The sequence below is a fragment of the Hippoglossus hippoglossus genome, chromosome 2, assembly GCF_009819705.1.
Source record: "Hippoglossus hippoglossus isolate fHipHip1 chromosome 2, fHipHip1.pri, whole genome shotgun sequence".
Classification (NCBI taxonomy): Eukaryota; Metazoa; Chordata; class Actinopteri; order Pleuronectiformes; family Pleuronectidae; genus Hippoglossus; species Hippoglossus hippoglossus.
This window is the reverse complement of record NC_047152.1, coordinates 1,687,463-1,712,483: the sequence shown is the minus strand read 5'-3', so window position 1 is coordinate 1,712,483 and position 25,021 is coordinate 1,687,463. Positions and strand designations below refer to the sequence as shown.

At 43.3% G+C, this 25,021-nt stretch overlaps 1 protein-coding gene and 1 non-coding gene across 15 annotated transcripts in view; one reads left to right on the top strand and one right to left on the bottom strand.

Moving 5' to 3' along the window:
- Positions 1-500: 500 nt before the first annotated feature.
- On the bottom strand, positions 501-572 carry trnae-uuc. The gene has a single exon. It is a non-coding gene; the product is annotated as a tRNA-Glu (tRNA).
- Positions 573-3,144: 2,572 nt separating this feature from the next.
- Positions 3,145-25,021, top strand: part of LOC117772531 (peripheral plasma membrane protein CASK) — a 54,669-nt gene continuing 32,792 nt past the window's right edge. For all 14 annotated transcript variants that reach the window (XM_034603840.1, XM_034603776.1, XM_034603832.1 and 11 more), the window contains exons 1-2: positions 3,145-3,979; positions 13,411-13,523. In XM_034603840.1, the coding sequence (XP_034459731.1) occupies positions 3,915-3,979; positions 13,411-13,523 (178 nt within the window). In that variant the 5' untranslated portion in view covers positions 3,145-3,914. The remainder of the gene's footprint in view (positions 3,980-13,410; positions 13,524-25,021) is intronic.

The following is a 25,021-nucleotide window of genomic DNA, read 5'->3' as shown; positions in this document are numbered from 1 at the left end:
ACATGAGCAAACAGACAAGGGAGAAACCATAACCTCCTTGGCAGAGGATATCACTCTACTGGTGGGTCAGGGAAGAATCCTTAAAAAATTGGTGTGGATTTCGATCAAGGGACAGATCGAGTAATTTTATTTCACTTAAACCTTGTTAATTGGAAGAAATGACAGCTCCCTAAAAGTGAAGCCAAAGTGTTTCAATCACCACCTGGTGGCTGCCTGCAATATAGGTCAAACATCCTGCCTCCTTCATGTTAGTCCCTTAAATATGTCAGATTTTTCTTGCATCAAGACCCATGAATTATTCCTGGGAATTCTGTGACAATGTCAAAAACACTTGGCTTTAAACTTTTGTCCTAATGTAATGTGTTCTTTTGTGGTCCAAACAAAAGTCTTCCATTTTACTGATATGAACTGTATCTGTATGGAGCTTCTAAGAGTTCCTCACTCCCTTTACAGAAGTTTGTATACATAGCTTTCTTTTCATCTGCAAAGACACATGCAAGTTCCCATACCGGGAGTCAAACCCGGGCCACCTGGGTGAAAACCAGGAATCCTTACCGCTAGACCATATGGGACTTAGTTAATGGTGAATTAAGCTCAATCTTTGTGAGAAATTAACAAACCAATCAACTAACCCAGGAGCAAACAAACAGGGGAGAAACCATAACAACCTTGGCAGAGATAATTACTCTAGGGCTTCTTACCAGTCCCCTAAATATGCCTGATTGTTTTTGCATAAAGATTCATGAATTATTCCTGGGAATTCACAGAGACAGCCTTGGTAAAAGTCACAAATGACGTTCTAATAGCTTCAGATCAAGGGTCTGTCCTCATCCTGTTAGATCTCAGTGCAGCATTCGACACTATGGATCTTCATTGTTTACTACAGAGACTAGAACAGTTTATTGGCATTAAAGGAAACATCCTAGGTAATCTAGTAATGTTATTTGGGGACAACAAACCTAATCCAAAACAAACATTACAGTTTAGGGTTAGAATTTAGTTAGGGTAAAATACTGTAGATGATTTGCGGTCATAGTTAAATTTCCGTCTGTGGGGAATTAATATACCTTATAATTTACTTAACTGCAGTTCAACGCATCCTCCTAAGAAAACAAGACAAGTTTGTATCGGTGTGTGCACATGTTTCCCAAACTGCAGATTCTACATGGAACCACAAAACAGTTCCCCTCCCAGTTACCATGGAAACTGTGCACTTTCCCATTCCTCCCCATGTATGGTGTTTCCCTCATTTCATTTCTACTCTTTTCTTCTCTCTGTCTCACCTCCTCCTCGTCTCACCGTACTACTTCCATATTTATTCTTTCTTACTACTTATGTGTGTATGCATCTGTATGTTTTTGCAAGCATATTTGCACGGAAGGCTTGTTCAACAGCACATGCACTGCCATACATACACTATGATGACCACATCAACAGCCAATCGTGGTATTGGTACCTGCTGGAGTGGGCTTCAACCAATGGGGGAGGCTCTCAGATGACGAACAGAAGGGATGCAGCGCCATGGAAACTGCAGAGGGTGCCATTTGAGAACAGCACACTCTAGTGGCACCAGATGTCTTTGTTTATCACCATCTGCAAGTTCAACTTTCTGCCTGAGAGAACGTTTATTTATTTTCTGTCTCTCAGCTCAAACTTTGTTTCGGTTAGTTCTTCTCTTTAGTTCGTCCCTTCACCTGAGAGAAAAAAATCGTCCTCATTATGAAGTGTTTATGTTTATTTGACCTTGGAATAATGAATAGGTAGGATCTTTTAGAAGTATATTCTGACACTGATAAGTCAAACCTTCAAACATTGTGTCGTCAGCAATCAGAATGCACAAAGCCATAAAAAAAACAGCACAATTACATTACATCACATTTTATATTTCACATTTATATAACAGCGTACATTTCAATAAACATTCTATTCTTCTATTATATATTTTAAATTCTGTTGCTATTCTTCTTTGAATTCTTATTACATGACCCCCTTGTGCTGCTACCAGTTTGCGCTGCTGTGTCAAAGTTAATGGTGTCACACATACTTGAAATATAAATTTCAGTTTTCATTAAATCATCATCTTAAAAATGTAATTTTATCCCACTCAATGTTATTCTAGCAACACATTTTTGATATTTTATTAGTGGTAAAATTAATTTCATAGTGTGTTTGTGGCAAAATAAACAGATACTTTATTTCACTTTATGAAATTATATTGAGTGATAATTGTATGTTAGGGTACAGAAGCACTGGTTACAGAACCAGGATGTCCAAAATGTGGCGGTGTGTGACTCCCACTGCCACATCACATCTATTTGTTTGTAATCTTATTTTATCTTATTCTACACCTCTCACTCGGTGCTCCCGCTGTGCATGGTGGGAGGTGTATGATTCCTTTCATCACCTCTAGGTGGCGTCATCAACACATCTCAGGGTTCATCCTCCCACACCTGAGGAAACTCCACCTGCGTCCATGCACCTGCAGGAATCCTGCACCTGCAGATACATAACATGGAGATAAAGCAACTCAAAGTAAAACTGCACACTTATCAAATCTAATGCCTCCGGGGGGCTTTGCTTAAATTGTGGAATAAATGCTTCAGATTGTTTTTTATAAATCACGCAGTGATTAAAGTTGATCATCATAACAATCCCATCTGTATCATTATCCCATTATATGGACCCTCAGCTGCCCCTCATTCTGCTGAGGGAACCTCCCTAACGACCCATGGGAATTCGGGAATCACTGCATGTTGCAATTTTGCACATTTATATTCTGTGTGAGATGAAATGCAGTAAAATGTGTGTTGCTGGCGTGGCTGACAGGCAGAATACTGGGACTAACTTATTACTGACGGAGGTGATATATTCAGAGAGGAATGAAACTGCATGTTGAAAGGATGGAGATAAGCAGGGGAAAGGCTGACGTAAGGTGATGGGCTGTGGACGCTGCGCGCATGCGCGGGGCACGCTGGATGCAATCGTTGGAGGAGATTAGGAAACTGCGCCTAAATCTGACGCCACGCAGGACGACATCTTGGCTCGGGGCGGTGTTGCCGTAACGAGAGGGGGGGGCGCCATTTTGGCTCCGGCTGCACCAGTTTCCTGGACGACAGAAGGCGGGGCCTGGCGCTGGTGGAACTCGGGGGGGGGCAGCCAGTCGAAGCCAGCCAGCATCCGAGCGCCACAGCACGGGAACCGGAGCGGCGGTGAGCGGAGGGAAGGCTGCGCTGGAGCACTGTAGAATTACCCAGCACGGACGGTGCGTGCAGCGGACACCGTCGTCGACATGAGCGCGGAGCTCTCCCACTCGGGCTCGGGAAGCCGAAGCACACTGCGCCCCGGCCACATCGCGTTTTCTCTGGGATAAGCCATCGCTGAGACGACTGGGTGTACGCGGCGAGAACCGACCGGTGATTCCATCGACTGCTAACCAGGCTAGCCGACCATTTTCCAGAGCCCCCGTTAGCTTGCGGTTGAAGAAGGGGAGCGTCTCTGCCTCGTGCCCGTGGATGTTACCGCGGGGGTTTCGCACCTGGCACTACCCGGCAGCAAGGCATGCAAAGCGGACTGTTTTTCCGTTGCAAACGAGCGAGGACATCTCCACGCCCTGGGCTCGGCTCCGTGGATGCTGTGTAAGCTAGCTCGCTGGCTAGCCAGGGCTACCGGGAGGATAGCTCGGGAGAAGGTGGGGCCGCGGGAGTGACAGCCTCGGACGCGAGCTAATGCTGCTAGCTGGGTAACTTGGACTCCTCGGCGGCTCTCGGGTGGTTTATTTCCCTGACACTGACATTTTGGAGGAGGAGGGGGTTTGAATTCCCAGCAGTGTGCAGCGGCATCACCGTTCAGCAGGAGAAACACGTTATTATTGATTCCCCCCAAACCTCCCGAGGAGAGCATCCTCCTTTACCTGCATGACCATGGCGGACGACGACGTGTTGTTCGAGGATGTCTACGAGCTGTGCGAGGTGATTGGGAAGTAAGTACTGCCAACACATGCATGCACACTTGTGCTTGTTGTGTTTATTTGGCTATTTTGTGTGTTTACATTATTCCCCTCCACCCTTCGCCACACACACAACACAGCTGCAGGGGCCATGCTCAATGTGGCGGCTGTGGCGCGTAGGCCCGCAGGTTCTTCAAGGGGAAAGTTCACTGGGTGGGTGAGGCCAGGTTACTCCTCAAAAGTGCAATTTAACCGTACATGGAAATCATGGGTAATAGAAAACCCATGATTTCGTGTTTTCATGACCTCCGTGCAGGAAAGTGAATTTGCAGGACTGTTGCATTGCATATCAGACATGATCTTACCTGATCACAGTTTTTGCAGTATTTCTACAATATTTTGCTATTTGTTGCTGTTGGTGAGGTCATGCATGATCAGTTTTTGCAGTGGAGGAAGCATATGCACGAGTACAGTGATTTGCACACTGGATTTCCCCTCTAATCCTCCTGTGTGACAGTAGCCATACCTGCATACAGATTCAGACCTGGTCCAAACACTCTGTGAGGCTGTCAGATAAGATGAAGCCCTTTTTGACGATGTGAGGTAGTTGTGTTTTCATTTGCAGCAGCACACCTGCAGGGGCACGCGTAAACCACAAGATGTAAAGGTACAAGATGCCAATAATACTGAAGACCGCCTCAGTATGCATGTTTCTGCTGTGTGGTCAGACATGGCTCCTCCATGCCTCCTAGAAAGTGAGACAGGAAGGCTGACAGGCCCATCAGAGTCCCGGGCTACCCGTCAGTCCCCTCCCCCCTGCACACTTCTCTTATTGCAGACCTGAGCATCCATTAAGTTTGTTGTAGGGCAAAGAGGCCCGCTCTCTCTAGACCCCCAGGCCCTGTTCTTTATCCCGAGACTTCCTGTTGCCTTGGTTACTAATAGATGGCTGGTCCAGGACCACTACCTTGAAGTCCCAGCAACGGATACAAGGAGCCAGACTAGACACGTCAGTGACGGCACAAATCACTGTTAATGTGGAAATATTGTCTTTGCATCCACCAAATGTTGTGCATGATTGATGATTGGCATGGCCAAAATAACATGGAACTTTTCTTTAGAGTTAGCTGTCAGACGCATGTGCAGCCATGTCATCATCCACATCTTGTATTTTGTCTATGTTAATTGCATGGTACATCCTGTGTATCCTGCATGGAGCACCACAGTTGTAGAGGTAAATATATCCAAGCTAGTGCAGCACTGTAGGTGTGGTTACACAGTCCAGACAAGTCAGTAGAAGAGTAATACATGAGTGAGCAGTAGTCTGGGCCCGAGCGTATCTTAAGCTCTCGTAAAGAAGAGCAAGATGCCACATTTATGTCACCGAAAATCCCGGAAAATCCCTCTCATCCTGCCAGTTCTTTTGTGAAACTGCAGTTGATGGATCAAGTGTGTTGAGACCTGGTGTCTTGGGATGTGTTGTAGGAAGAAAGGGGGGAGTGCTGGGGGGACGGGGGGGTCATTTTTCCTCAGTCCTGAGGTTGGAGGGAGGCTGAGGCAGATCAATGGAGACAAGTGGAGCTGGGAATGGGATGGCCCCGAGGCTAAGGATATAAATAATGCCAGCAGACACTGGCTGCAGCACTCTCCCACTTTGTTTTTAACCTCATGTTTTACTGTCGCACCACTGTAGGTAGTGGACAACATGACAAACAGCAAAACCCGAGGATGATAATTCATTCAAATATAAAATGTTCTATGGCCACAGGGAGCCAACAGAAAACCATATTCTATTATTGTAGTTTCTGGTTAGGGGATATACCTTCTCCTACATTTTAGCCAAAGTATGTTTTGTATCAGAAGACAACCAGATTTACACAAAATGTGTGAAGGCAGGATAAAAATTTGTCTATTTATTGCTTTAAGTTGCTTGATGATCTGATGTTAGTAAAGGCCTCTTCCGGGCTTTTAATACCTCTTTAGTTTATGTTTCTCCACCTTGAAAGAAATTCTGTAAATTATTTTTCGATTCTGATTGAATTGGTTGTTACAACTGGCGAATTTGAATTAGACAGAGTCTTATCAGGGCGCAAAAAGGAAAAATTACTAGAATCATTAAAGCCCGACTGAAATAGATCGATTTATCAGCTAATTATATTTATCAAAAACAATTTGTCCTGGAATTATTCCAGGAGGTGTCATTATCAAACCATTATGGCAAGGAAATGTAATTGAGGCTTGATATTTTACAGCTTAACCATCATTTTAACAATAAATAATTGAATTAAAAAAACAAATACAACCAAGTACCCCAAACTTGAATTAACATTGAAACAAATGCAGAGCTACAAACAAACCAATCCCTACTGCAGTCTGTACAGTCTACAGTGATTTGTGTCACATTATTTTATGATCTCGGTGCTGCTGTTTAGAAAGAAATGTAACTGAAGCTCGATATTTTACAGTTTAACCATTAACTTATAGTTTTTTATAAATAACTATAAATAAAACCAAATATATAGAACTTGAAATGTATAGAAAATAAAAAATATTTTATGTAATATGTATAAATGCATTATCTGTTCTATAAAAACTAGTTTTATATTGGCTCATATCATATATATGTATATGAAAGGCTCTTATCTGCCGTTATTATCAGCCAACTGATATTTGTCAGGCTCTATTAATCATTAGTGACCGCAATTAACTCATCCCTATGATTTTTGTAGTAATTACCCCCCTGTCATAAAAGGTGAGATTTGTCCCAGTGATTTGTGTGTCATTATTTGAAGACGTCTGTGCCGTTGTAGACGTGTGTGTCTGTCGTTGACCTTTAACCCCAGCGCCTCTCAAACTTGTACATAAACCCTATTATCCGGCCTGCCCCTCCATCAGTCTTCTATTGTTGTTCAGAGAAGTCGTCTATTATTGTCCCTGATCGGCTTGTGTCGGAGAGGAGCAGTCTGGCTGGGTGGGATTGAGAGCGCTGGGGGGGCCACTTCACTGCTCAGTAATCATCTATTTTGAAACTAGGATTGTAAAGGGAGCCATGATTCGGGCGATCTCTACTGAAAGACGGTTCGTAAGTTATCCATAAAGAAGTTATGGATTTAATATGACCTGACTTTCTCCTTTTGATGGTATTTTTCTCGTCTTGATTAGCTTTTCCAAGATGTAACCGGTTTCTGTGATATTATAAGCTCCGGTTGTGTTTACGGCACACACAGAAGTGCCAACAGAGGCTCCTCACCCACCGGGATCCTCTTGTTTCAGCACTGCCGCCTTCCTCTCATTATTTTTCCACAAAAAGATGTGCTTTTGTGTTGCTTGCAGCGCAGGGAACTTAGTGTGCTTCCAGAAACCACAGCACAATAAGTCAAAAACATCACGTCAGGTGTCAATTCAACTTCTGGCTGGATTAACGCTATTGAACGGGCGTTGGGCTGTGCAGACCCTGTAGTTTACATAGTGACGATGATGTGATTCGAACATAATGTGCTAACCACAGGCCTGTTTTTGAGATTTCAGCTTTAGTTGAAGTGTTGGCAAAGCACCGAAGCAATTTAATCCATTTCTGTCAGGAGGGATTCTGTTTGAATAGGACTTAGGTTGTTGAGAAGCGCTATTGGAGACAGGGCTCTTTATATCAGCCCTCGGGTGCTCATTAGAGCGAAGGATATTGGGATGTGCAACTTGCTCTAAACCAATGAAGTGATCAGTCCTCTGGCTTATTTTGGGTTAGATAATTAAATTCCTTGGACAACATTTAAAATTTAAATTTCATTGATTGTTTTATAGACGTCTAATGATAGTGTCTCCCCTAACGGAAACCCAAAGTGCTCGCGGGGAATATAAAATGTAGCTGTCACTTTTTTTTATTTTTGCAGTTTTAACTAGCTACTGAACAAGACAAAATCCACAACCAGTCAATACCAGACTAATAGGAAAGTGGTAACATCTTTGTTATTGCACAGAACTGATATTGCACCTAAAATTATTAGAATATTTCTATATTTATGAATTGGTAGAGTTTAGAGTATGTAGCCCTCATCATGGTGACTGATTTGTCAGGTGATCTAAAGTCTACGGTATGTGTGTATTAAAAGTAATTTTCAGTAAAAAGTAATTTTCAGATGCTAATGTGAGGGCTATTATTCTGGTTTTGTAATCTGTATATTTTAGGCCTGCAATTAACGATTATTTACAATAATTTGTCTGTTATTTTGTTTTGCGATTGATCAATGTGTCCCACAGTAAAACACTAGGAAATAAACCAACCATACAAAACTTTAACATCATCTTAAATTTACCAAATGTTTGTTTAGGAGCACTTCCTGTTTTGTTTGAGGTGCTCTTTGCACGGGAAACATGTAGACATAGAAAAATCCAAGAAAACTTCATGGCACTCGCCTTTTCGAGAAGTAAAACGCCTTTATTATCATGGCAGGGTCATATTAAACCCAAACTCTTAAGTGTTTCATGTTGAGGCATCAGAGTTTAGGTTTAATATGGCCGTGCTATGCTAATAATAATAAAGACGTTTTCAAGGTAGTGTAGCCTGGAGTTTTCTTAAATATTAAATTTACAATGAATAAAGAACGGAGGCGAGTCACACATCAGCACATTAAAGAAGCAAGATGTGGGAAATGTTTTCACTGATGTACCTTTTTATTAGGTTCACCCCTGCAGCCTTTGTGCAGCTTTATTATGCTCACTCTCTGCAGAAATTGTGTCAAAGGTGTTACTTCATCTCTGTCGTGATTTAGGTGTACTTTGTATTTTCGGATCTTTCTAATATTTAGTTCCCCCCTGTATGTAAATGGGCTGCAGAGAATGTTCAGCTGGAAACACCCAGGGTTCAAGCCCCCAGCTTGGCAAGCATCCACTGAGCTGTAGTGTCCTGAAGCAGGACCACTGAATTCCTGCTGGGATCACCAAAGTATCACATTATTAAACGTGTCAGATTCCCATCTGTTTTCTAAAGGAAGATGCCGAGAGCCACGTTTGCCTCCCTCAAAATGTACCGTTGTAAAGTCTTATCAGGTCATTTGGTTTGATAGTGAAGTATCTTTAATGTCACGTTGTGTCTCTAATATATATAGCGTAGACTGCTTTTCTTTACATTGCCCAGCCTGTGCAATATATTACTCTGTCTACATTTTAACCTTCCCCTCCATGTACGGTTCTCCTGCTTTCAGCTTCCCACACACAGCGGATCAATAGTTGTGAATGGATGGTGTAAAGTTGAAACTTCCTTTCAGACTACAAGGCCAGACTCTACAAAACCTGGACCCTCTTCTGATTTATGTATGGGAGAGGATTTACTGCCAAAGCTTTAGAAACTCCGGAGGGCATCTTTGCTCTATATTTCAGTTTGCAACGTGAATGCTAATGTCCCCCACTAATATTCAAAGGGTTGTTTCCCCTCATTTGCATAAGGAAGTGCTCTGGATTATTGTTGCTTAGACATTCAAAGGCCGTGGTCGAACTGAAGTGAACTTTGCTGAACTTGTTAAATTAACAGCTTTGCAGTTTGCACAGTTTGGGCAGTAGGGCAAACAGTACTTATCCTGGAGTCAGTCTGTTAAAATCTCTTTCATCGACTGAATTCGTCTGCTCTCACAGCACGTACATCTGTAAAACCTCATTAAACGACCACCGTTAACTGTGTGTATACAGAGGCATTAGATTCAGATCAGATGCTTGAGTTGTCACAATAGGTCAAAACAATATAAGACACATTGAACAATTCACAGACATAGATGTAAACACAGCTTTGCACAAAACACACTGATCAGGATTCACTATTATTATAAATGATATGATATTGTGTAAAGTAAATGCAGTGGGGTTTTTAGAGAACAGAAATTTTCCTTGTCGTTCCAATTTGACATCATCTGCGTCTCCTACATGAATGGCTCCTCTTTTTTATCCTGAGATATTTCTATTCTTCCAGTTTCACATCCGTCGCGTGTTAGAAACGTCATCAACGCGTTCACTTGCGCGCTGCGAATTTTCCTGAAGTTTTCTTATTGTATTCTCACATGGGCTTACTCGGACATATTCCAGACATTTTCCAAGCAGTTGGCAGGAACATTTCTGTAAAATATCCGAGCAAGGGGTGGCGGAAATTTGCGTTTTTTAACATACGGCCCCTCTGGAAAGTTTCAGGAAAATGTCCAGACTTCAGTGCATGTCAGAAAGCAGCTTATGCTACTGATGATAATTTACCTTGTGGCAAAACCAGATGAGATGCGATTTACCTGACTTGGTATTAGAGGCGAGCAGCACCAGTAGTTTCCAAACCTGATGAACTCTTACAAACCATTTTCCTGTATCTCACAGCTGCACAAACATTTCTCCCCCCAAATGTTAAGGACAGACTAACCGAGTGAATTATACTAGCTGCTGGCCACAGCTAAAGAGCAAAATGCTGCTTTAAGCAAAGATAGTTGCTCTCAGGAGAGCAGTACTGGTGATGTTGAGTCTGCAGCTACAGATGTGTCCTGGCCCTGTTTAGGAGAGAGGGGAAAAAAAACCGCAGAGCTCGGAGTAAATTCGGCTCATGGCCAGCATGGATGTTAAAAATCTAACCTAACTTCCACTCTTTGATTTACACGGAGGAGAGAGTTGAAATGAACCAATGAGCACTCTGCAAAGATTGCCACTCCGGGCTAATGTTTGATGTGCGCCGCTGTCGGATGTGAGCCATGTGTGGGCGTTTTGTATGAGCCCACTCAGCACAGCTGTGGTGATGTCAGTGCAGCATGCAGCCTCTCTGGTTCCTCACTCTGAGACGCACACACACTCACTCTTTGTTGGTCTCTCTCGTACTTTTAATGCCTCTATAATAGCTACTGTACAAGGATGAATGGTCATTTAATGTTTTAATTTCATTATAATTTATTAAATGAAACAGTGGCCCCATCCCCCCCTCGCCCCTTTCACGAATTGATTCTTCACACAGCTCCCTTGCATTTACAGCCAAGATTACAAATGGGGTTGATGCATAAAACCTGGCAGGATCACCCCACCCCACCTCATTGCTTAATGGTGGTAATGAGTTTTATTGACACACATTAGATCAGTGCCAAGACGGCCGTACCCTCACTGCATCATTTGTATCCATGAAGCTACAAGCCTCTGGCTCGACTCCAAACCTTCACCAGTCAAACACAGATGTGAAAAGATTGTAAAGTTAGAACGGGGGTGTCAGAAGCTACCGCATGCACTCAAATCACACCCCTCACCCCCAAGACTCTCTTTTTTAATGGAAAACCCAGCTGCTACAGCCCATTAACCCAGCAGGGCAAAGGTCACGGGGGGTTTCAGATCGTCTGCAGGATTCCTGCAGACTCTGAATGGAAGCGTGTCGTGTTTTACGGTTCTCGACCCAGTGTGTGCACATGCTGCCTACGTTTGTTTGGGTTAATCATCACAGCAGATGTGACAGACAAATGGAGAGTGAATCAGCTGAACAAACTGTAAAGTGGTTCGCTTTTTACTGTTGCTTTGGCTCAGGCAAGTTCATTAGCTAATTCAGTTAAAGCCTGTCAATGGCCACCACTTTGCTTCTTTAACTTTGTGTCATCTGTTGATATGTGTGTAGTATTGGTGCTGCCTTTAAGTATTGTAGACTTTGGGATAAGTAGAGACAGCTGTAACACGGCAGGTTTGTGTGTGTGTGTGTGTGTGTGTGTGTGTGTGTGTGTGTGTGTGTGTGTGTGTGTGTGTGTGTGTGTGTGTGTGTGTGTGTGTGTGTGTGTGTGTGTGTGTGTGTGTGTGTGTGTGTGTGTGTGTGTGTGTGTGTGTGTGTGTGTGAGACTCAGTGAGCCAGGAGTGCAACGTCTCGGCTTTCAGTATTCATTCCCGCCACTTTGCTGCTGATTTAATCTCTTGCTCGCTGCTTTGGCATAGTGAGAAATAATTATTATTATATACATCTGGGAGAATATGGAAATAAAACGTATTACAATTTGCACATGGACTTGTCCTGTGTGGAGTGCCACTTTATGTGGTTTGAGTACACATGTGTGAATAGGTCTGTAGCATGGCTGGACAACGAGTCTCCGCTTCCTCCTACTTTGGCTCAGATTGCGCGAGATGGCTGCGTTTGCATCCTGGAAATCTTGGCTTCATTTCTGGATAGTGGGGCGAAGTAGAGACGCGTTGTCTGCCTTTATTTATTTATACTACGGTCTGTAGTAAAGGCCAGGGTTGTATACAACAAACCAGGGTGTAGTTGAGCGGTTAATCACTTTACAGAAAATGAAACTTCATTTCTGGCTTTAAATTTCAAGTGATTCTTATCTTTTGTGTGGGATTCAATCCACAAGTCAACAGGCTTTAAAGTTATCTAATTATTTGTTGTGCTCTGACATCCTACACCTCACCTGTGATAGAAGGTGAGAGGAGTTGTTTTCCAAAATTGTTTGACGTCATATGAATGTACTGTTTTGATATTGTTTATTTATGCCTTATTTTGAAAGAAGGATGCAACAGAAATGTAAAATGAACATACACAATGTTTTGCGGGGAATACAACTATTTGCATAGGCTACACAAAATCATTGTTTTTATAGAAAACACAATACATCACAAGTGCAATTTGAATCTAATCTTTTATCTATTGGGTGTCAAGTATTTTTTGACTGTTTTCTGGCATTTATCATAAGTTTGTACTGTGCAGAAGTCCTCTAATGTGTAGTAACACTTTAAACAGATTAAACATCAAATAATATATCCTGATTCACTTTGTTCTTTAGGTTTTTACCCACTTTGTTTTGAAAAACCATGGTTTGTGTTTCAGATCATTCAGATACACAATTAATTGTGTATTTGATTTAAAGTGTCTTAAACTCAGAATATTTTATTCCTGTGCTTCAGATTTTAGTTCTTTAAACAAAACATCTATTAGAAATCTTCCTCTTGGGTTGGGAAGTCACTGTGTTCATCTTTAACACACAATCTTGAGCACTACTGTTGGACACAGGAGGGGATATCATCCATATTCCATATGTCAGCCCTAGTGCCACCTCCTTTCAACAGAAATAAACATGGAAGGGTAGGTCTCCCTCGCTCAGGTCCGAATAATAAAGCTTTTATTTTCGCCTTTACAGCTGTGCAGCACACCACTGCTCTATAATTCCCACTGGCATGAGGTTACGATGCATAACCACCCACTGTAAATCCACAATACTAAAAACTGCACTGTGTCTGCCCGTTGCACGAGGATTGTGTGTGTGTGTGTGTGTGTGTGTGTGTGTGTGTGTGTGTGTGTGTGTGTGTGTGTGTGTGTGTGTGTGTGTGTGTGGTTGTGTGGTTGTGCGCCTGTGATTATGTGCACATATGTTTCCGCTATCCCTGTGTGTTTGAATCCGAGGAATCATGTGTGCACAGAGATCTGTGCTTTGTGTGTTGTTGTAGGTGTCTGCGATTAACTCAAGCGTGTCTGTGTTTTGCAGGGGTCCCTTCAGCGTGGTGCGGCGCTGCATCAACAGGGACACGGGCCAGCAGTTCGCTGTAAAGATCGTCGATGTGGCCAGCTTCACCTCCAGCCCCGGCCTCAGCACAGAGGGTGAGCAGACACAGCAGACGCGGTTCGAACGGTGGCTGCGTTTTAAATCTTGTTGTCACTCAAGCACCAGATGGGCGGTTAACAGAATCAGGACAAGACAGGATAGGCACCATAACCAGGGATCACACATTCAAACAGACTTACTAACATCTTTCAAGTTGTGAACACGTATCTGTGCTGTAACGCAAACCACACTCACCAGATAAAATACAGTTTGGCTCGGATAGCAAACATTAAGTCAGATACAAGGGTGTATAATGGCACTAGCACACCTCAATACGTCTCTATGCATTTGTCTGTGTGTCATGTATTGGTTAGATTGTGATGGTGAGTATTTTTGATGTAGCATGTTTCATCATGTGGTTTTGTGCTTTGTCATGCTGAGGTGTGTGCGTGTGTCGGAGAGAAAGCGAGAGAGATAGAGACAAAGATCATAGGTGTGTGTGTGTGTGTGGTGTGCGTGCATGTGGTGTGTGTGTGTGTGTGTGTCGGTGGTAATTTTGGCGTTCGCCCTGTGCCATCTGTGAGGTCCCAGCCAGAGATTAGTGTGGCAGCCAATAACAGCAAGACAAGGAAATGGCCCGAGGGAGGAGAAACCGGAAAAAGTGGACACTTTCACAAAGGTCTCCCAAACCAAAGTCTACGCTCTAAATAACTTTGGTTAGCATGTTGTCAATCATGATCCACAGTCTAAATTCAATCACTCGAAAAAATAAACCACCTACGTCGACAGGTTTTTCTTCCTTTTGGAGAGGTTTGAAATAGCAGTGCGAGTTTCCTCAGTCACTTCACCCTGTGGTTACTGGTCAGTTGGAGCAAGCTCGGTAATATTTAGCTTGCGTGTGGTATCGATATGACACATGACATGAATGTCCCTGAAGGATGAAGATGTAGTTGTGATTCTTATGAAGCCAAATTGGATTTACAGTTCTAGTTTGTTTTATATCATTGTACAAAATAAATTGTTGTCTATTGGACTTTAAAGCCTGTAATATATAATGTGATCAGTACATCATTTTGTGTCCTGTGCAGAACTCATGAACAGTTTTCCATGAAACTTTAATTTAATTCTGTCAATCAGGCAATGAAGTAGTGTCTTTTCATAGTCTGAGTTGGCTTGGAGGTTATGTCATCTCCTAATTACTCTTGTTTGATTGAATTTAAGCTTCATAAGAATTTAAAAACGGGTTTGAAAGCGGGTTCAAAGTATGTTAATCAGACACTTGCGTCATCATTGCATATGTAAAATAAAGAAATAGCTCGGCATCTCCTCAACTTTTATTAAATGTTGTGCAAAGAAATAAACAAAATATTTGTTTTGATGCACACATAAAAAATGTACACGTTACCAAATTTAAATTATTGTGTATTCCAGATTATATTATGTGTTCTTCCTGAAATATCTAGTTTCCTATGGGCAACAATATGCGACTTTGCAAAAACAGAAATGACATTGACATGCACCATCTGCTCAGCAGATACTAAATATAAAGTGCACATTTATTTGCATCAGGACTGGAACTTTAACTGTGTCAGTGGGAAGATTCACCGAGGTGTAGGGAAGGAAAAAAAGAGAGACCCTTTTCCACAGAAATAAGCAAGCGGCCACTCAAAGTGACAAGGTAGAGAAGTGGAGTGCAGCCAGGTTCGGAGAGTGGTTTCTTCAGACCATATACTTTAGCTTATTAGGAAAGAACACGCATCAGCATAAATGTGAGTGAAATGGAGAGCTGCTGGCTGGGCCTGAGCTACAAGCTGAATAACAAACATCCGTAGTTATTTATGAATATATTTGTCAGGGAGCCGTACAAAAACTACGATTAATAGTGTAATCAAGAGTCTGAGGGTTCTGAGTAAATGAGTGAGTGGGTTTGCAGAAATTAGTTTTCTTTGCCACTGAACATGTTTGTTTTTGTAGCTTTTTCTGCTTTTCGAGTTTAATGCTGAAACCTTTGGTATTAACTTTAATTAGGGCCCGAGCACCGAATGGTGAGAGGCCCTATTGAAATTGAAAGGATTATTCTTATTATTAGGGCCCGAGCACCGAATGGTGAGAGGCCCTATTGAAATTGAAAGGATTTTTATTATTAGGGCCCGAGCACCGAATGGTGAGAGGCCCTATTGAAATTGAAAGGATTATTCTTATTATTATTATTATTATTATTATTATTATTGTGACTAAAGTGATTTGGCTTTTTGAGGGCTTCAACATGCTGAACTTCTTACCAAACTTTGCACAAAATTAGAAAGTGGTGAAAATTTACGTATTCTGGAGTAATTTGAAATGGGCGTGGCAAAATGGCTCAACAGCGCCCCCTGGAACACAGCCCCTAGGTTTCCCTTTGACCGATCTTCACAAAAATCGTAGCCCAGGTGTATCGTGACCAATCATGAAAAAAAGTCTCAAGGAGCATTATGAAAAACGCAACAGGAAGCCCGCCATTTTGGTTTTAGTGGCCATTTTGGCCATATTCCACATTTTTACTTTGATGTACTTGTCCCAGGGCTTTTATCTGATCAACTTCTAATTGAGATGAGTGTCATCACAACAAGACGGAGATCAAAACTAACTCAAAGATCGATTTTTCGTCACACGGTGTGACCGTGGCGTGGCCTCAAAGTTTGATTACACGCCATCAAAACACGAGGTTCTGTATCTCGGACATACATGGTCCAATCGAGTCCAAACTAGACACGTAAGACAAGAGTCCCGGCCTGATGACATCTACACAGAAATCATGACTTAAAATCACAGCGCCCCCTGGTGGCAACAGGAAATGTTTTGTTTTTGGAACGTCTTACACGTGGAGGTATTCCTCCTCACCCACTGCCCGCAGCCACGTCAAACCTGTGTCAAATGGGTCTCAAGACATTGATAATGAAGGCATAAGATTACTGTGACTTTTCGTCAAACGCCATAATAGTGGCGTGGGGTCAAATTTCATCAACTCGCCAGGACACACGAAATTACTATAACTTCGGTGTTGGAGGTTCAAACTCCCTCAAACTACATTTGTGTAGCAACAGCCCCCCCCTGCAGACATTCAGATGGTTTTAAGAAATGGGCGTGGCATAATAACTGACTAGCGCCACCTAAAGTGCAGCCCCGGCACTACGATTGGCCGACATGTACAAAAATCGACAGGGACATGTGTCTTATCATAACAAACAAATAAGTCTCTTGGATAGATATGCTCGACCAAACAGGAAGCCCGCCATTTTGACTTTAGTGGCCATTTTGGCCATATTCCACATTTATACTTTGATATACTTGTCCCAGGGCTTTTATCTGATCAACTTCAAATTGAGATGAGTGTCATCACAACAAGACGGAGATCAAAACTAACTCAAAGATCGATTTTTCGTCACACGGTGTGACCGTGGCGTGGCGTCAAAGTTTGATTACACGCCATCAAAACACGAGGTTCTGTATCTCGGACATACATGGACCAATCGAGTCCAAACTAGACATGTAAGACAAGTGTCCCGGCCTGATGACATCTACACAGAAATTATGACTTAAAATCACAGCGCCCCCTGGTGGCTACAGGAAGTGACATGTTTTATACTTTGATGCACTGCTCCTGGCTGCTTAACAATATACAGCTCAAATGAGCTGAGAGAAGTCAATGGATCATGGTCAGAATTGTGACATTTCCTCAAACCGTGTAAACGTTGAGGTGCGGCGAAGGATCATCCTTCGCCAAAGGAGACGATGTTGTCATAACTCCAGTGTGCATTGTCCCATCACCGCCAAACTTCTGTCACATGATTATAGTCCAAGCCTGAACAGCTCCACGTGTCAATATTTCCTCAGTGTCATAGCGCCACCTACTGATTCGCCATGACACAGGAAGTACTTTGTAAATCCACTCTGCATTATCCAACCGGCTCCCAACTGCTGACCTATGATCACAATCTTGACCTGAACACATCCATGTATTAATATTAGTTCAGGGTCATAGCGCCACCTACTGATCAGTGTGAAAATTAAGTTGTTGTAACATTGTCCGATTGACACAAAATTGCTCACGCTACATCAGAGCCCCTACTTGAAGAGATATATTAGTCTGTAGGTAATAATAGTGATGGCGCCACCTACTGGCAACAGGAAGTAAGCTTTGTTTTACAACTATCGTTCGATTTACATAAAATGTTCACAGTGTGTTGTGCAATTGACGGCGTGGATCGCAATGAGCAATTAGCAGGCAAGGATCGACGTCGCTCGACGGACGCAGGAAGTGAAGCGTTTGTCCTTGCCGCAGTGCGCAAAACGCGTGCAACGCGGAGACGTGCGCTTGGTCATTGATCGCTCTCTCCACCGACCGCAACAGGCTTCAACGTGCGGGTGCTCGGGCCCGTCAGTGCTACAACGTAGCCCTAGTTATTAGGGCCCGAGCACCGAATGGTGAGAGGCCCTATTGAAATTGAAAGGATTTTTATTATTATTAGGGCCCGAGCACCGAATGGTGAGAGGCCCTATTGAAATTGAAAGGATTATTCTTATTATTATTATTATTATTATTATTGTCATCCAAATGAATTGGCTTTTTGAGGGCTTTAACATACTGAACTTCTTACCAAACTTTGCACAAAATTAGAACGTGGTGAAAATTTACGTATTCTGGAGTAATTTGAAATGGGCGTGGCAAAATGGCTCAACAGCGCCCCCTGGAACACAGCCCCTAGGTTTCCCTTTGACCGATCTTCACAAAAATCGTAGCCCAGGTGTGTCGTGACCAATCATGAAAAAAAGTCTCAAGGAGCATTATGAAAAATGCAACAGGAAGTCCGCCATTTTGGTTTTAGTGGCCATTTTGGCCATATTCCACATTTTTACTTTGATATACTTGTCCCAGGGCTTTTATCTGATCAACTTCTAATTGAGATGAGTGTCATCACAACAAGACGGAGATCAAAACTAACTCAAAGATCGATTTTTCGTCACACGGTGTGACCGTGGCGTGGCGTCAAAATTTGATTACACGCCATCAAAACACGAGGTTCTGTATCTCGGACATACATGGTCCAATCGAGTCCAAACTAGACACGTAAGACAAGAGTCCCGGCCTGATGACATCTACACAGAAATCATGACTTAAAATCACAGCGCCCCCTGGTGGCAACAGGAAATGTCTTGTTTTTGGAACCTCTTACACGTGGAGGTATTCCTCCTCACCCACTGCCCGCAGCCACGTCAAACCTGTGTCAAATGGGTCTCAAGACATTGATAATGAAGGCATAAGATTACTGTGACTTTTCGTCAAACGCCATAATAGTGGCGTGGCGTCAAAGTTCATCACCTCGCCGTGACACACGAAATTACTATAACTTCGGTGTTGGAGGTTCAAACTCCCTCAAACTACATTTGTGTAGCAACAGCCCCCCCCTGCAGACATTCAGATGGTTTTAAGAAATGGGCGTGGCATAATAACTGACTAGCGCCCCCTAAAGTGCAGCCCCGGCACTACGATTGGCCGACATGTACAAAAATCGACAGGGACATGTGTCTTTTCATAACAAACAAATAAGTCTCTTGGATAGATATGCTCGACCAAACAGGAAGCCCGCCATTTTGACTTTAGTGGCCATTTTGGCCATATTCCACATTTATACTTTGATATACTTGTCCCAGGGCTTTTATCTGATCAACTTCAAATTGAGATGAGTGTCATCACAACAAGACGGAGATCAAAACTAACTCAAAGATCGATTTTTCGTCACACGGTGTGACCGTGGCGTGGCCTCAAAGTTTGATTACACGCCATCAAAACACGAGGTTCTGTATCTCGGACATACATGGACCAATCGAGTCCAAACTAGACATGTAAGACAAGTGTCCCGGCCTGATGACATCTACACAGAAATTATGACTTAAAATCACAGCGCCCCCTGGTGGCTACAGGAAGTGACATGTTTTATACTTTGATGCACTGCTCCTGGCTGCTTAACAATATACAGCTCAAATGAGCTCAGTAGAAGTCATTGGATCATGGTCAGAATTGTGACATTTCCTCAAACCGTGTAAACATTGAGGTGCGGCGAAGGATCATCCTTCGCCAAAGGAGACGATGTTGTCATAACTCCAGTGTGCATTGTCCTATCACCGCCAAACTTCTGTCACATGATTATAGTCCAAGCCTGAACAGCTCCATGTGTCAATATTTCCTCAGTGTCATAGCGCCACCTACTGATTCGCCATGACACAGGAAGTACTTTGTAAATCCACTCTGCATTATCCAACCGGCTCCGAACTGCTGACCTATGATCACAATCTTGACCTGAACACATCCATGTATTAATATTAGTTCAGGGTCATAGCGCCACCTACTGATCGGTGTGACAATTAAGTTGTTGTAACATTGTCCGATTGACACAAAATTGCTCACGCTACATCAGAGCCCCTACTTGAAGAGATATATCAGTCTGTAGGTAATAATAGTGATGGCGCCACCTACTGGCAACAGGAAGTAAGCTTTGTTTTACAACTATCATTCGATTTACATAAAATGTTCACAGTGTGATGTGCAATTGACGGCGTGGATCGCAATGAGCAATTAGCAGGCAAGGATCGACGTCGCTCGACGGACGCAGGAAGTGAAGCGTTTGTCCTCGCCGCAGTGCGCAAAACGCGTGCAACGCGGAGACGTGCGCTTGGTCATTGATCGCTCTCTCCACCGACCGCAACAGGCTTCAACGTGCGGGTGCTCGGGCCCGTCAGTGCTACAACGTAGCCCTAGTTATTATTATTATTGTCATCCAAATGAATTGGCTTTTTGAGGGCTTTAACATACTGAACTTCTTACCAAACTTTGCACAAAATTAGAAAGTGGTGAAAATTTACGTATTCTGGAGTAATTAGAAATGGGCGTGGCAAAATGGCTCAACAGCGCCCCCTGGAACACAGCCCCTAGGTTTCCCTTTGACCGATCTTCACAAAAATCGTAGCCCAGGTGTATCGTGACCAATCATGAAAAAAAGTCTCAAGGAGCATTATGAAAAATGCAACAGGAAGTCCGCCATTTTGGTTTTAGTGGCCATTTTGGCCATATTCCACATTTTTACTTTGATGTACTTGTCCCAGGGCTTTTATCTGATCAACTTCTAATTCAGATGAGTGTCATCACAACAAGACGGAGATCAAAACTAACTCAAAGATCGATTTTTCGTCACACGGTGTGACCGTGGCGTGGCGTCAAAATTTGATTACACGCCATCAAAACACGAGGTTCTGTATCTCGGACATACATGGTCCAATCGAGTCCAAACTAGACACGTAAGACAAGAGTCCCGGCCTGATGACATCTACACAGAAATCATGACTTAAAATCACAGCGCCCCCTGGTGGCAACAGGAAATGTCTTGTTTTTGGAACCTCTTACACGTGGAGGTATTCCTCCTCACCCACTGCCCGCAGCCACGTCAAACCTGTGTCAAATGGGTCTCAAGACATTGATAATGAAGGCATAAGATTACTGTGACTTTTCGTCAAACGCCATAATAGTGGCGTGGGGTCAAAGTTCATCAACTCGCCAGGACACACGAAATTACTATAACTTCGGTGTTGGAGGTTCAAACTCCCTCAAACTACATTTGTGTAGCAACAGCCCCCCCCTGCAGACATTCAGATGGTTTTAAGAAATGGGCGTGGCATAATAACTGACTAGCGCCACCTAAAGTGCAGCCCCGGCACTACGATTGGCCGACATGTACAAAAATCGACAGGGACATGTGTCTTTTCATAACAAACAAATAAGTCTCTTGGATAGATATGCTCGACCAAACAGGAAGCCCGCCATTTTGACTTTAGTGGCCATTTTGGCCATATTCCACATTTATACTTTGATATACTTGTCCCAGGGCTTTTATCTGATCAACTTCAAATTGAGATGAGTGTCATCACAACAAGACGGAGATCAAAACTAACTCAAAGATCGATTTTTCGTCACACGGTGTGACCGTGGCGTGGCCTCAAAGTTTGATTACACGCCATCAAAACACGAGGTTCTGTATCTCGGACATACATGGACCACTCGAGTCCAAACTAGACATGTAAGACAAGTGTCCCGGCCTGATGACATCTACACAGAAATTATGACTTAAAATCACAGCGCCCCCTGGTGGCTACAGGAAGTGACATGTTTTATACTTTGATGCACTGCTCCTGGCTGCTTAACAATATACAGCTCAAATGAGCTGAGAGAAGTCAATGGATCATGGTCAGAATTGTGACATTTCCTCAAACCGTGTAAACATTGAGGTGCGGCGAAGGATCATCCTTCGCCAAAGGAGACGATGTTGTCATAACTCCAGTGTGCATTGTCCCATATCACCGCCAAACTTCTGTCACATGATTATAGTCCAAGCCTGAACAGCTCCACGTGTCAATATTTCCTCAGTGTCATAGCGCCACCTACTGATTCGCCATGACACAGGAAGTACTTTGTAAATCCACTCTGCATTATCCAACCGGCTCCGAACTGCTGACCTATGATCACAATCTTGACCTGAACACATCCATGTATTAATATTAGTTCAGGGTCATAGCGCCACCTACTGATCAGTGTGAAAATTAAGTTGTTGAAACATTGTCTGATTGACACAAAATTGCTCACGCTACATCAGAGCCCCTACTTGAAGAGATATATTAGTCTGTAGGTAATAATAGTGATGGCGCCACCTACTGGCAACAGGAAGTAAGCTTTGTTTTACAACTATCATTCGATTTACATAAAATGTTCACAGTGTGTTGTGCAATTGATGGCGTGGATCGTAATGAGCAATTAGCAGGCAAGGATCGACGTCGCTCGACGGACGCAGGAAGTGAAGTGTTTGTCCTTGCCGCAGTGCGCAAAACGCGTGCAACGCGGAGACGTGCGCTTGGTCATTGATCGCTCTCTCCACCGACCGCAACAGGCTTCAACGTGCGGGTGCTCGGGCCCGTCAGTGCTACAACGTAGCCCTAGTTATTATTATTAGGGCCCGAGCACCGAATGGTGAGAGGCCCTATTGAAATTGAAAGGATTATTCTTATTATTATTATTATTGTCATCCAAATGAATTGGCTTTTTGAGGGCTTTAACATACTGAACTTCTTACCAAACTTTGCACAAAATTAGAACGTGGTGAAAATTTACGTATTCTGGAGTAATTTGAAATGGGCGTGGCAAAATGGCTCAACAGCGCCCCCTGGAACACAGCCCCTAGGTTTCCCTTTGACCGATCTTCACAAAAATCGTAGCCCAGGTGTATCGTGACCAATCATGAAAAAAAGTCTCAAGGAGCATTATGAAAAACGCAACAGGAAGTCCGCCATTTTGGTTTTAGTGGCCATTTTGGCCATATTCCACATTTTTACTTTGATGTACTTGTCCCAGGGCTTTTATCTGATCAACTTCTAATTGAGATGAGTGTCATCACAACAAGACGGAGATCAAAACTAACTCAAAGATCGATTTTTCGTCACACGGTGTGACCGTGGCGTGGCGTCAAAGTTTGATTACACGCCATCAAAACACGAGGTTCTGTATCTCGGACATACATGGTCCAATCGAGTCCAAACTAGACACGTAAGACAAGAGTCCCGGCCTGATGACATCTACACAGAAATCATGACTTAAAATCACAGCGCCCCCTGGTGGCAACAGGAAATGTCTTGTTTTTGGAACGTCTTACACGTGGAGGTATTCCTCCTCACCCACTGCCCGCAGCCACGTCAAACCTGTGTCAAATGGTCTCAAGACATTGATAATGAAGGCATAAGATTACTGTGACTTTTCGTCAAACGCCATAATAGTGGCGTGGGGTCAAAGTTCATCAACTCGCCAGGACACACGAAATTACTATAACTTCGGTGTTGGAGGTTCAAACTCCCTCAAACTACATTTGTGTAGCAACAGCCCCCCCCTGCAGACATTCAGATGGTTTTAAGAAATGGGCGTGGCATAATAACTGACTAGCGCCACCTAAAGTGCAGCCCCGGCACTACGATTGGCCGACATGTACAAAAATCGACAGGGACATGTGTCTTTTCATAACAAACAAATAAGTCTCTTGGATAGATATGCTCGACCAAACAGGAAGCCCGCCATTTTGACTTTAGTGGCCATTTTGGCCATATTCCACATTTATACTTTGATATACTTGTCCCAGGGCTTTTATCTGATCAACTTCAAATTGAGATGAGTGTCATCACAACAAGACGGAGATCAAAACTAACTCAAAGATCGATTTTTCGTCACACGGTGTGACCGTGGCGTGGCCTCAAAGTTTGATTACACGCCATCAAAACACGAGGTTCTGTATCTCGGACATACATGGTACCAATCGAGTCCAAACTAGACATGTAAGACAAGTGTCCCGGCCTGATGACATCTACACAGAAATTATGACTTAAAATCACAGCGCCACCTGCTGGCTACAGGAAGTGACATGTTTTATACTTTGATGCACTGCTCCTGGCTGCTTTACAATATACAGCTCAAAAGAGCTCAGTCAAGTCATTGACCATGGTCAGAATTGTGACATTTCCTCAAACCGTGTAAACATTGAGGTGCGGCGAAGGATCATCCTTCGCCAAAGGAGACGATGTTGTCATAACTCCAGTGTGCATTGTCCTATCACCGCCAAACTTCTGTCACATGATTATAGTCCAAGCCTGAACAGCTCCATGTGTCAATATTTCCTCAGTGTCATAGCGCCACCTACTGATTCGCCATGAAACAGGAAGTACTTTGTAAATCCACTCTGCATTATCCAACCGGCTCCGAACTGCTGACCTATGATCACAATCTTGACCTGAACACATCCATATATTAATATTAGTTCAGGGTCATAGCGCCACCTACTGATCAGTGTGAAAATTACGTTGTTGTAACATTGTCCGATTGACACAAAATTGCTCACGCTACATCAGAGCCCCTACTTGAACAGATATATCAGTCTGTAGGTAATAATAGTGATGGCGCCACCTACTGGCAACAGGAAGTAAGCTTTGTTTTACAACTATCATTCGATTTACATCAAATGTTCACAGTGTGTTGTGCAATTGACGGCGTGGATCGTAATGAGCAATTAGCAGGCAAGGATCGACATCGCTCGACGGACGCAGGAAGTGAAGCGTTTGTCCTCGCCGCAGTGCGCAAAACGCGTGCAACGCGGAGACGTGCGCTTGGTCATTGATCGCTCTCTCCACCGACCGCAACAGGCTTCAACGTGCGGGTGCTCGGGCCCGTCAGTGCTACAACGTAGCCCTAGTTAGGGCCCGAGCACCGAATGGTGAGAGGCCCTATTGAAATTGAAAGGATTTTTATTATTATTATTATTATTTCCCTTTGGGGGACTTTTTCAGGGCCTAGACATGCTCAAAAAGTTATGAAACTTTGCAGGAAATTCAAGGCCTACGGATATTTTATTATTCTGGAGTAATTTGAAATGGGCGTGGCAAAATGGCTCAACAGCGCCCCCTGGAACGCAGCCCCTAGGTTTCCCTTTGACCG